The 13631-nt window shown below is 44.8% G+C and overlaps 1 protein-coding gene across 1 annotated transcript in view; it reads left to right on the top strand.

Moving 5' to 3' along the window:
• The first annotated feature begins 6602 nt into the window (after positions 1 to 6602).
• SNCA (synuclein alpha) overlaps positions 6603 to 13631 on the top strand; it is a 50385-nt gene continuing 43356 nt past the window's right edge. Inside the window, exons 1-2 of the mRNA XM_065836976.2 lie at positions 6603 to 6840; positions 8560 to 8705. Of these exons, the coding sequence (XP_065693048.1) occupies positions 8585 to 8705 (121 nt within the window). The 5' untranslated portion in view covers positions 6603 to 6840; positions 8560 to 8584. The remainder of the gene's footprint in view (positions 6841 to 8559; positions 8706 to 13631) is intronic.

The following is a 13631-nucleotide window of genomic DNA, read 5'->3' as shown; positions in this document are numbered from 1 at the left end:
GATTCTGGAATTTCCAAATTTGTTTTGCTTTCCCTGAAGCTTTGTTTTAGCTTATTTGGTCGTAATGGTGATTAGCTAATGACCAGGTAACTAACTGCTATTGACCTTGTTGTAGTGTTTGCTTACCTTTGTACGATTTCATGATCTGTACTCAACACATAACAATAGCAAGCAGTTATTGTGTGTAGAATGAATTATCTATGACCCTCAAATAAAATGCAACATAAAGGACCACAGGCATGGAATCAGAGCAGCAGCTTTAAAGCCCAGGAAAAGAGTTGGATCAGAGGACCCATGAAGATGAACGGCTCAGCCCTGGTCAAGTATTGGTTATCAAAGGAAAGCAACCTTGGCAGCTGGGTAAAACCTATCCTAGTGGTAAGGGAAGAGAACAAAGAATTAGTATTTACATATGTTAAACACGTAGGTGTGGTTATAATATGGTATCACAGACCAAACAAGAAAGAACAGAGTGTAGGTGCTGTTGCCAAGCATAAAAATGACCCCGATCACAGATTCTGAGGTGAGAAGGAAGAATCGACATCCCATTCCTCCCAGAGAGGAGATGCTGACTGTGCTGGGCACATCCTGGAGCTGTCAGACCCAGAGGGGCAGCACGAGGACGAGCACAATGCCAGAGAGAGGTGGGTTCTGAGAGTTTGCGTGTGTGTCATTATTAACTGTCATTTTTAACACACTTGAACTGTGTAAGTATCATTGCAACTGGACTAAAAATAGTCTTTAACATGGTAACACAATGCTGAGCAGGGTCTGTACTGTGAATACAGACTGGAGGTACCAGAGGAGAAAACACATCAATGTGTGTTGAGCCCAGAACAAGCTTCACCAGTGACTGGGGCTGTTCACTGGGGGTGTTTCCAGCTGCTGGAGTCAGGGGTTCAGTCGATTGGTTTCTTGTAAAAGCACCCACTGTCAATGACGTGCATTGCTGGTGAAAATCCAAAAGAAGTGCACTGGAACATGGCAGACCAGGCTGTGCCTGGCTTCCCAGAGAGATCCGTGGTTCCATCAAACGGGTGGTGTGGTCTGCTGGGAAATGCAGGCTTGACAAATCTGTGAGGTACAGTGTAATGAAACAACGTGGGCTTATTCCTGGCTCTTCAAGCTGCTTGAACTGAGCAGCACGTTTTACCGTTGTGTGGCACTTTGAGGACTAAGCTCACTGGCAATGGTGGGAGAGCTGTGCTCGCTCTTCGCAATAACAAAATGTTCCCTGGGAGCCCCGTTTCAATTTCTACATGTTCTGCTTCACTGTTCATTTGCCACCGCCAGCTACATCTGCTGAGTTTCCATCAGTCCTAACTGATAAATTTGCGAGACAGAGGGGCGGAAAAGATAGCTGTACTTTGGGATAGTGGCTGTTGCTGTGCAACAAAATATGCATAGATAAAGCAGAAGGGTGCAGCCTTCCTAAAGCCACCCAGGTAGGCATTATAGGGTATATAAAAGAATATGAGAATGCCTGACTGAAGGTGCATCATGATGTTGGCTGGGAGGTGGTTAGGGACCCCTAATTCGACCAGGTTTTATTTAGGCTTTAGCAGTAAATAATAATTATTCAAAATTGATTGAAACATTGAAAGCACATCAGCCCTTTATAAACAGTTTATATACAAAAGTTTAATGCAGGTTGTAGCCAAACCATGTAAATTGTTCCTTGTGAGAGGGCCCTGATTACGGACAAGAGCAGTTAGGCTCTGCTGCTCCTCACCAGAACAGCACTGGACCTGATGGCATGGAAAAGAAGCAGATATTGAGTGGGGTTTTGTGTGTGGTGCACAAAAGAATGAATCAAATTCAATGCATCTTGACACAGATTTTTCGAGCTGTGGCATAACCAGGAATCTCTTAGTTGCTCAGCAAATCAGACCAATCTCTTTCAGAGAAGCTTGAAATTGCAGCAACAAAGGCAGCATCTTGTGGTGTGTTAGCCAGAGGCTGGGCATGGTCCACACCTAGGCTGCAAAAAGCTCAGATTATTACAGTGAAAGCCCATACACCCCATATTTTAAGTTCACCACTAAAAAAGCTGCAGGGATGCTAAACTCTCATTTCACAGGGCACTTGGTACCCAGGCAGGCAGCGATCTGTGATAATCAGGTACTGTGAATGGGTCACCTGTTTCATTCTCACTGCTCCTTCTCACATCCTTCATCCGTGCTTTATTTCCCTGTTTGTATCTTGTCATAAATCCAAGATAATAAACCCTTTTGAGCAAAGAGTATTGTCCGATCATGGGTGTAAAACATCCAACACAATGAGGCATTCATCAGCAGTTCAGTGCTAATAAGAAGTGAATGCAAAAATATACTGATAGGGAAGACAAATTTAAGTTCAAAAATATTTTTAATATCTTCTGTAGATTAGGACCATGAGGACCAGATAAACTCCAGAAACACTAATTCTGCACAAATTCTGTACCTGTGTTCAAAAACACAAAAGGAAATCTGCATTTTGGCCTAGAGAAAAATACAGATGCCCAATATGACAACAGATCAGCCTTCCAGGATGCTTTTCCTGGAGATATAGGGAACAGTCTACTTGTTTTAAAAAAGGACATTCATTTGTCTCAGGTAAGATCATTTGGATTTTTTACATAGAGCACATAGCAGGGGAGTAGCTACTGAGGAGTCTGAGCCACAGCATTGGCTATCAACGCACTTCTAGGACATTGCAAAGCCTTAACTGTCTAAAAGAAAAAGCCTATTTAGATAAACTAAATCAGCAGCCCTATTTTGGTGGGTAACTGATTTGTAGCTGTTACCAACAACAATGCTGAAAATCTGGCCACTTGTTTAGCTGCTTTGGATGACTGGCTTCAGTCATCCAGGCATTAAAATCTGAGTATCTCTCAATCTGAGTATTAGAATGGCCGATGGCATGAACAGCCTGGGAAACGAGTGATCCCACAGCTGGGACTTACCAACCTGGATGCTACTAGAGGTAGGTGATGGCTGTGACACTGACCTTGCTGGCTCGGGGCTTTTAAAATGATCTGATGATGCCAGTTCTTGCTTCCCTTCTTCAGGTGGCTGTGCCATCTGATCATTAATGGTTGTTTGAAAACGTTTTGTGCCCTCTCCCCCATCAATCTTCACGCATGAGAAGTCATTCTCTAGAAACCTCAGCCCACTGAACACTTGCAATTCCATTTTGCACAACCCCCTCATTGAGTTGCCTACACAAATTAGACTTGAGCGTGACTGCTGCCACCATGTTTGTCCTCCCTTTGGTCCCTACCCAACTAACTTGTCCCTTACCTAAGGGATCTTTCGAGTCTTTTTCTCCTGCCTTCTGGACATCACTGTAAAAGTGAATGCTTCAAACTGCTTGTGAATTGAAACAAATTGGAGAGCCTAACAAGAAGTAAATGTTTCTAAGATAGGTTTGTTTTTTCAAGACCTGAGCTTGAGGCTGTAACTGGAATGGTAATTTAAAATAAATGGAATTTACAAGTACATTTATTTTGTGCATGAATATGAGGGAAAATAACCTTTTTTTCCCCTGTTGGTTGTCTACATTGCCCAAGCCTGAGAAGAGCTGGGAAAGAATCCTGCAGTCACTCTGTGCTGGGCTTAGTGCTGCATGTAGATAAATCTTAACAGCCCAAGTGTTGCCTTGAAACTAAGAATTCTAAACCAAGACAAATGCCTAAATGTTTTGTGGCAATAAAAACATAGACAAGAAGGTACAGGCCTGTGGGGTGGCGATTGCACTAAGGATTCCAGTAAGTGACTCCATGTAATAAGCAACGGAGCCAAAGAAATCAGAATAGATAATAACGTGCTTACACAGCCATTTATTCTGTTATTGGTTCCCCCGAGTCAATCTGTGGTTTAATGTCATGGTGAATGGGGGTTGAATTGGACTTGTAGAAGGGCTGGCAGCTGATGACTGTGTGGTGAGGTTTTGGTGACCGAGGCGGCACAGCCACCACACGATGTAAATGTTGTGACACCAGAGTCTATGAACATGCTCTGAACTCCCAGTTACCTCTAAAGCAACACACATAGTGTGTAACTGTTCTGTAAGAAATCCAAAGACTGAAATATATTTGCATAAAAATTGCACTGTTTCACGCAGCCAGTGGATTTGCCAAATTAAGACCATTTTCGGATTATCTGCAATCAGTAGAAAGACCGTGCAGTGGAATAATCAATGTTTACCTGGGAATGGTCTGACAAGTTTTGCTCTGCAATATTGTTCAGTCAATGATTGTCCTTTTCACAGTGATAAAGCAGATTTACTTGATCAGTAGCAACTAAACCAACAGGGTGGATTGAAGGAGTTTTTATTACTACTCAATTGATTTTTGCTCTAGATGCTCATGCAAAATAAACAGTGTCATTAAATAAAGATTTGGGTTAAATGTGACCAGTGGGCAATCTTCTTGCTATGACCCTTTCTTCAGACAGGAAAGGCTTCAGGGGAGAACTTACTGCGATACTAATAGTACTGAGGAGTCAACCTAAATAAACCCAAATGGCTGTTGTAGTCAACAATAATTCCCTACCATATTCCTTTCCGTTTTCCACTTTTTTCCCATCCATTTTCAAAATGAAGTATTTCTTGTGTCAAAGTTCTTGCTCTATTATTTTTCTGTGCTTCTTACCCTGCGATGTAGAATTTAACAGCTGCCTATTTTGAATACTACAGCTGAAATTTTAAGCCTTGTTTCTGGTGTGGCAGCTGATCCGTCTTGCCTTTACCTCTCTATTTCTAGCTGCATGATTTTATTAACTGACAAGCTGTTACTTTGTTTAACAGCAGAACATAATGCTACCCTTTGATAAACACAAGGCAAAAAAAAACCCCAAAGCCTTGCAAAAGCCAGGAGATGCAAACATCTGAGTTCTTCTTTGTGAGATTTTCAGAAACAGAGCCATAAATATACAAGGGTATTTATCACACTAGATTCTCTGTTGTTGGTAACATAACTAAATAAGTCTATCCAGATTCATATCAGTGTAATAAAAAGCAACATTGTGTGCTCATAGTCACTTACATGCTAGAGAACAAAAGGCTTCTTTAAATCTGGAAATAATACTTACATAAGGAGTCAAATACTCACTTTAGTTCTAGTTTGGGTCCTATGTTTACTGGCCTGGGTAGTAGAGAATGATGGAGGGAGTGGCTTTCAACGAGCCAGTGTATATACTAAGGTATATAAATTGTTGGGCCAGTTAACAACATGTGGAAGTAATCTGTTTTTTATTCACTTTGATTTGAAACTATGCCTATTTTCCTCTCCCCAAAATGGGAGGAAATAGAAATACCACATTGAGTTCTTGCACCACTAAGTATGAATGTGCTGTGCAGGATGAATGAGATGAGGCACCTTATCTAATTTAATTCCTGGGCTCTTATTTTTATTTTTTTCTTATTATTATTACTTTCTTAAGGGTTTTCTTGAGGGCAAAATGATGAGGGGATGATCTGTATTCTCAGTCCACACTGCCTTGCACAAGGAAATAACAAATATTGCCAAATGCTTGGTTGATTAAACTAGTAGTGGAATGAACCAAAAGGATGCTTACCAAACAGTACAGAAATATTAAGGCTTATGAAGAAACCTGACAAAAGGAATACTCCGCACTACGTGTCCAGAATGAAAACAAAACCAGGGCTGCATCAGCTGTCTGCACCCAGTGATGGATGAAAGATGCTCCTTGCAGCTCACAACCTTGTATCTCATCTATACCCCGTTCTGTTTCTCCTTCTGGAGTGCGATAAAAACCAAACTGTTTCTGTAGGTCTTGCAGGATTTTATACAGCACGCAAACTGATGCACTGAAGCTGAAGGTCCATCTGTTCTAATGCCTTGTCTCCTACTGCTCTTGGCTTTTCATGCCTAAATTCTGCTACCAAAATAGAGAAGTTTGAAAGCTTGCCCTTTCTGGGGAAATAGTGACTTCTATGCATCACATGAAGATTTGAGTAGCAGTGGCCATGGTTGTAAGGTGGAGGATGCGAGCAGAAGTGTGAGGTCGAGCACATCTGGCAGGAGTGAGGCAGGACTTCTCATAATCTTCCTGATTTGGGATAAATTTTGTGTGTGTGTGTGTGTGTTCAATAGAGTTAAGATGCAAATTACAGCTGCAAGTGCGTCACCTCCCGAACTTAAAAATTAACTGGGATCATGAACCTTGTGAGACTGATCACATTGAACTCTAGTCAATGAGGGCTGGAGATTTGGAAGAAGAAGAAAAAGCAGGTAGATGCTTGGGTAGCTTTGGTGAACGGAAGGGTGAGGTGAAGCAGAGGACTGCTGCAGTCACCACTGTCAGCTCCCCTACACCAAGATGTGATGATCCAGGTTTCTGAGCGAGCGGTGGATGTCCCGGGGGATCAAGGACCCAGCCACCTGGTCTCCCTTTCCCTCTTCTTCCTCTCCTGGTCTGCGCCGATGGAACAAGCGCTCCCACTTTATCCCGCCTCCCACCGAGGACGCTAAAAAGGTGGCTGGGCGGGGGGGTGCAGACTCCAGCCGGGGGTGGGCGGGAGAAAACGGGGGAACGTGAAGCCTCCCTCCGCTGCTTCTTCCCTCCCTCCCTCCTTCTATCCATCCCTCCCTCCTTCCCTCCCTCCGCGACGCATCCTCTCTCCGCCCCTCGCCCCCTCCTCTCCCTCACACTCGCCGCCTGCGGGGCTGCCGTCGGGGGTGGTACCGCAGACTCACTGTCCCCCCTCGGGGATGTGCTGAGAACGGGCAGCTCCCCCCGGCCCCCCCGCGCCTCTCCTGCCGCCTCCCCATCCCCGTCCCCACCGCCCCACGTCTGCTCGGAACGGGCCGGTCGGCGGTGGCGGAGGAGCCCGGCGGTAAGCGGAGCGGCGGGGGGCGCGGGGGCTTCGCTTGGGGCGGCGGCGGCTCCCGGGGCGCTGGCGGGGGGAACGGGGTGAACGGCCCCGGCCGCTTCGGTGCTGCCCAGGGCTGGGCTTGCTGTGCCTGTGTGGCCGTAGGGGTGCGTGTGCATGCATCTGCACATACATAAAATATCTAAAATTTTATATCTCTCTCTATATATGTATATAGACATCTATATATTTCCTGTTGAGCGTCCTCCTGGGGGTACGGGGGAGGGAGGAGAAGCCGGGTGCTTTGGCCGCCGTGTGCCGACGGCGTGTGAGCCGGAGCCGGTGGGTGCCGTGCGGTCGCGTCGCCCTGCCTTCCTCGGTAGCTGCCTCTCTCTATACGTATAGATACATACATAGTCACGACGCCCTGCCCTCTCTCTCCCTCTGCAGGTGCCTGTGTACTATTTGATACACATCCGCGGTCTCCAGGTGCCCCCTCACCTGCCCGCTGGGCGGGGACTGGCCTGGGCACCCCCGTGGCAGAACCGGCGGTCCCCCGGGGACTGGCCCCCCGGGCTGGGGCTGCCCCCCCCGGCTCTGTGTGCACAAGGGACATGCCCCATAGCGCCAGGGTTCCAGGTGTCGTAGGCAGTTTGGCTGGAGCACAAACGCTGCCTTTCTTCGCACGCTCGTCACGAGTTAGTCGAAAGCTGCAGCAGCCCGGATGCCTTCCTAGACATCCATTCCTCCCACCCAGCCTCCGGCATAGAAAATAACAGGCAGCCGTTCTTTCTGTGTGGGTAGGGGAAGAGAAAGGATAACAGATTCATTGAAGGGACCATGACTTCTTGGTTCTGATCACTATTTTAGTGGTTTGGGTGTAGCGCTGGGTTGTACAGCTGCCACAGAACTCACCTGCTGGCTTCAGTGCAGTGCTGCAAAAACCCTGCATTCTTGCTTTTGCTTTTTAGTGAAGTCTTTTCTCAGCCCTGCTACATGCAAAGAATCCGTTTAGGCAGACTCAGTTTCCAGAAGAGGGACATGGACTGTGCACAAAACACTGGGAAAGCAGAATTTTCTATTTGCTCCAGTCCTTCTGGGTTGTAATGGCAGTTTTTTATAACAACAAGTGAACATTTGCCATTTTGAAGGCGTGATTTAGCGGTTTCTTTAAAGTTGCGAGGTTTTATTTCATTTTGGCTTTTTCCTCTGAATGAGAGGTGGAGTATCATCAAATCACAGGGCTAAACCTTGCAATAGGCACAGGGACAGAACTGTCCTTTGGGGAAAACGCCTTGGTAGGTAAGGAAGGGACTTCTTATATCAATGAATCCATCTTCCAACCAGAGCTGTGTTACAGCAGCCTCTCTATAGGATTCTGTGGAAACAGGATCCCCAAGCTCTGCTGGGATTGAGGCAACTGCTCTGGCAGTGCTGTTTGACTTATTATACTATATACACACGACTGTGAGAAAATGTAAAGGTGATTCATGTAATTGTACTCATTTTCTTTCTGGTTATTTCACTCTTCTTTCTATCTGAAATACTGAGTGCATCCTCACATACAGCGATGTTTCTGTATCGCTAATAGAGACAAGAATGAAAGCTACATAACATGGGGATATAAATAACATCTTTTTAAAGTAATTGTGATCCTATTCAGTTTGAATAAAATTTCCGTCCCTTTCTAGGATAAAAAGCTGAAAAAAATCTTACTGAAAGTGCACTTTTTTTTTTCCCTAGAGCTGTGTGAAGAAATTCTTCAGCCATGGATGTGTTCATGAAAGGACTTTCCAAGGCAAAGGAGGGAGTCGTAGCAGCGGCAGAAAAAACCAAGCAGGGTGTTGCAGAGGCGGCGGGGAAGACGAAAGAGGGGGTCCTGTATGTGGGTAGGTACTGCGGGGTGCTGGACGCCGACATTCACAGCTGGGTCCTCACCAGAGCTCATCTTCTGGAAAAACAATATGTGATCACTCATAGGAGACCATTGCACAACAAACAAGAGTCGTGGCCTCCTGAGCTTCAGTTCTTTGAAGGCAAATGCTGGTTGTTCTGTCGCTGCATTGGGCTGGCGTTGCTGCTTGGGGGAGCCACGTTGGTAATGCCACGCTCAACAAGGCCGTGAAGTAGGAGGTGCCTTCTCATACAGGTCACTAGCTAGCACGCTGTTCGAGGAGTTTGCTGGGCTAAGGTTGAAGGGGTGCTTGATACACTAAAAATAAATTTAAAAATAAGAATATATAGAAAAGCTGAAGTGGAAGGTAACTTCAGAGCATCCCTTAGAACATGTGAGTTTTAAGTGGGATTTTAAAAGAAGAAACATGAGAGGTTAATTCAGGAACTGAGCAGAAACCATGCTGACTCCTTGGCACATCACCAGTAACATTCTACATGGCAAAGTGTCACCTCTCCTCATCTTTTGAAATTAACTTTGTGTTCTGTACTTACTGTTGCATTTCCATAGCAGATATTATCCATGAAGAGCCACTACAGTTAATGAGGTAGGGCAGGTAGAACCCAAGGCAGCAAAGTGGTTGTTAAGTTACTTATTTAGGCCACACAAGAGTCTTGCACAGAGCCAGGGATAAAATCATTTTCAAACCCCAGATCGGCACTTCAGTTGCATGATTATCATCTTCACTTAGCAAGTATCACGTTTTAGGGGACTATCTTGCAAATGCTGCAATGAAAAACTCACAGGAAAATGATCTGCCACAACCATATGAATAACTGGTCATTGAAAAAAAGCAATTATGGATCTATTTGTCCTATTTATCAAATAAAACTGGTCTATAAAAGAATGGAGGGGAGAAGATGGTCTATTCTGTAGGTCATTTCGTTTTTGCTGATTTTGAGCAGATCATTTCTGTAAGGGATGCTGTGTGTACGGAGGGAGATGTGCACAGGAATCAAAGAGAAATTACCCAGAGCTGAAAATCAGAGGCATTTCTCTTAAATGGGAGCACTGAGGTCTCTGCAATTCCGATGTCTTTTCAGGATTCCCTCTGCCCTTGCAGGTTAGTGCTAGTCTGTAACAAATTATTGCTGCTCCAGATAGTTTGGACTACTCATTTGGAACACACTTTTCTCCTGCTGAGCCACAGCAAAGCTCAGAGCTCTTGCCAACAGAGATGGCAGTCATTTTGAAAGCTAATTGTAAGATGAGTCTATTTTAAAATGAGCGTCTGCTCATTTTCAATATGTCAAAATAGATGTTTTTCGCTGTACATTGTGGATGATATTGGAGTTATTTTTCAGGGTAGGGCTTTCTCTGTTTTCTTATAGTTCCTGACCACGCTTCTGGGGTCATTGATTTCTTCGTATTAGAAACCTGTGCTGTGTGCTGATTTAATCTTTGTGCCTGACCTGTTCTCCAGACTGTAATATAATAATATTTGAACCTAGTCCTGCTCCCAAAGGCAACACATTTTCTATTGTCTTCAGAGACGCTTTTGCTGAGGTTGGACTTTGTAGGGCAGGCTTGCTATTTATTCTAAGAATAAAATACTGAGGACAGTGGAGCCCTGAGACATGATAGGGACCTGCGCAGATGGCCATAGGGATGGTGAAGGATCCTTCAGCAGATGCCTCCCTTTTCAGGAGGAAAGAGCTACACGCACAGTTTCAGTCATGCAGGTAAAAAGGCCTTTGGTTGAAGTTGTCCCCAGGAGCTCTGGCAGGTCAGCTCTTCTGAGCAGCCTTAGCAAAGGCTGCTGTGAGAATCTTTTCGTTCTGTGGGCTCATAGCAGTTGCAATGCAAAAGGTGATGAAACCCCTTGCTGAGCAGAGGAGGGGAGCAGCACACTGCGTTAGAGCTCCTGAAGGTTTCTCTCTCCATATATCTGTAGCTGGGTTATCAGATAGGAGTTTTGCAGGTGGATTATGCTGTGAAAGCTGCCTGACATCTTGCGAAAAGAACATAACATCATTGGGCTGAGAGGGACCTGCTCATCGTTTTCAGTTGCAACAGTCAGCTCCATGACATTCAGCCTTCCATTGCTTCTGGAGAATTAATAAGCGGTGAAGTCTTTGGTCCAGATCCCCTATGTGACACGGTCTCCCACTGAAACCAGTGGAATTTAAGTAAACCTGGAAAACATCTGGCCCTTTCTGCCCAGGCCACTGTTATTTATTATGTGAGAGACTGTAGCATGTTCCTACCTGTTAAAAGTTCTCTTTGGCACAGGGGGAAACTTAGAGCTCTGAGGGAGAGTGGCGTATTGGAGGATTAACTGGGAATCTTTTTGCCTCTCTGTGCTGATGTCTGTTCTTTCTTCCCTCAATCCACTGTCTTTGCCCTGCTTTTTGATACCCAAGATACTGTTTAATGCAGTCTGCAGTGTGTTTTTATGCTTCCAGGTGTCCAGTTTTCTTTCCCTAAATTCCTCTGCTGATACACTTATTCATTAGCCAGCCAAAATCACTGTCTCTGTCTTGACTTGTCCAAGCACAGCATCAACACCTTCCTTGATGTCAAACAATGGCTCGGTCATTTATTAGAAAGGAAGACTGAGATGCAGCCATCCTGTGCTGCTTCATGTACACCATAAATTTAAAACCGTCTCTCCAAATATCCTTTGAGAGCTGTTGGTGTGAAGCAGTGAGGAAAAGAGTGGCAATACTTACCCCCACTTGCTCTGAAGCCAGGGACTGAGGGTCCAAAGGATGCTCCTGCGTGCTCTCAGTGATGCACTGAGTGCTGCTGAGCTCCATGAGTGCTACCAGGGAGCTGAAGTTTTTGCTCAGTTGACTCAAGTGCGTGCTCAGGAACAGGAGTTTCCAGTCCGATAATTTCCAATGTGTTATACCCTAGCAGAACAAAGGAATAGCTTATCAGGAGCAGCGCAGCCTGTGCATGAGTTGTTTACTACTCCCTGTGCTTAGCTGGCACGTGGCCTTTTGAGCAGAGAGTGCAGTTGTGACCTATTTGGCAAGACCATCCGAATTCCTCTGCTGCACTCTCTTTTTATAAGGTTTCTTATTTTCCTTTGGCAGTAGAAAAGCCAGAGGAGTAGTCAAGGGACTCGAGGTCTGTCTGATGAATAATGGGCTTCGGCACTTGAGAGCAAGTGTTTTTCTTAGATGATGATTTTGCCTTTGCCCAGTTTGGGCTTATGTCTCCCTGTCTTTAACCAGCTCTGACTAAGCAACCTGAATCTCAGGGAGGGCCTGCTTGGAACAGTCTGTTCGTGTCTCAAAAATCCCAGAAATGAGTGCACTCTTCTCCTTCTCTTTGCAAAAACGTGTATTATAGCAAAGTAGCATTACCAAGTACTACTGTTGCTCCTGAATCACCTAAGCAGTATAGGCCAGTGTCAGGTTCCTTGGTCTTTGTATTATCCCCACTCTGATTCCTCTGTCCCCCTTCTTATGCAGGGTACAATGAACAAGATTATTGATATGTTGGGAATGCCAGAATGAAAGATAGCTAGTTTCTCTCAGAAACAATATGGATGACCAGCTTTCCTTCATTGCCAGCCAGGAGTCGTCCTACTGAATTCAACTGTTGTTATTTATACGCTTGTTCTGGCTGGTCCTGATGTACTTATAGATCCTGTTGTAGCTGTGACTGCAGAAACAGCTCCTTCCATGCAAGTGTGCAGTAGTGGGGCAAATAGGATTGAGCTCTAACATATGCTGTGAGGTCTGGACCAGCGCCTAGCTGGTTGTTTGCCAGTTAATGGATTTGGCTATGTGTATTTCTGCTCTGTATGGCTCTGCGAGATGAGGTTTCATTAAAGAAAAGCCTGTCTTCCACTAACAGAAAGAGACGAGCGTTTCTGTGTTAGTTGCAGTGTTACATCAGGGTACGTGCAGTGAGAGCCAACTTGCGTGTGTCCCTCTGGAGATGGATCCATTGCAGAGTCCTCAGGCAGTTCTTTCTGTCCCACCATCCAGCTCCTACCAGTCCCAGGGAACTCAGTACTTGCTATCACAGGTTTCCATGTATTTAATGGCTTGGCTTGCAGACAATAACTTCAACCAGATGAATGAGATATTGGCCAGGTCTAACAATGCATTTAAAAGCATATGCTTAATATTAAGTGTTCAGATAGACACCCTGTAAGCTTGTAATGGTGTTTAGTTTCTTTTTAGAACCATCATCTGCCTGGATTCCGGTATGTGTTCAAAGGGCTTTGCTTCTTCAGGTCTCATGGTGCCACAGGATCGAGAACCAAAGTCCTAAAACCAGTCCTTAGACATTAACACCTTGGATTTAATAAAATGGACCATTCTTTCAGTGGTAAATATTTTCAGCGAGAAAAAACAAGCTTTTTCAAAAGAGAAAACTGGAATAAAGGGAGGAAAAGACTTCTTAGCTGCTCAACCTCTTTATTAGCTAATTAAGGGAACATGCCATTTTACATGATGCAACGTTATGTTTCCCCTCTTACTTACCATGGATTATTATTCTGCTCATGCTCAAGGGTAACAGAGCCTTTTCAATGCTGTAATCAATCAGCGCCGTAAGTACATGGCTTAGATCCCATACATTGGCACTACTAGCAAGCAGGACATATTGATGTATGAACTTATATTTTGGTGTTTAATTGTATTATTGTAAAAGCTGAGATCTGGAGAAGAGTTGTAAATTAAGTTGTAAAGATCTTCTGGAAACCTTGGCTCTGCTCTTCTGCAAAGGGCTGTAGAAGCCTCCTCAGGACATTGACCATAACATGGTTTCCATGCAGAATCATCCGTGTGAGTTTTCAAAGTGGGAGCCTTCATTAACACTTCTATTAAGAAAATGGCAATGAAGTCAGCATGTACAAAAAATAAACTGCAGAAGTGTTACCTGTATTATTCACCTTTCC

Source organism: Patagioenas fasciata, chromosome 4 (assembly GCF_037038585.1).
Source record: "Patagioenas fasciata isolate bPatFas1 chromosome 4, bPatFas1.hap1, whole genome shotgun sequence".
Classification (NCBI taxonomy): domain Eukaryota; kingdom Metazoa; phylum Chordata; class Aves; order Columbiformes; family Columbidae; genus Patagioenas; species Patagioenas fasciata.
The sequence above is the reverse complement of the archived record's forward strand: the minus strand, read 5'-3'. Positions and strand labels throughout refer to the sequence as shown.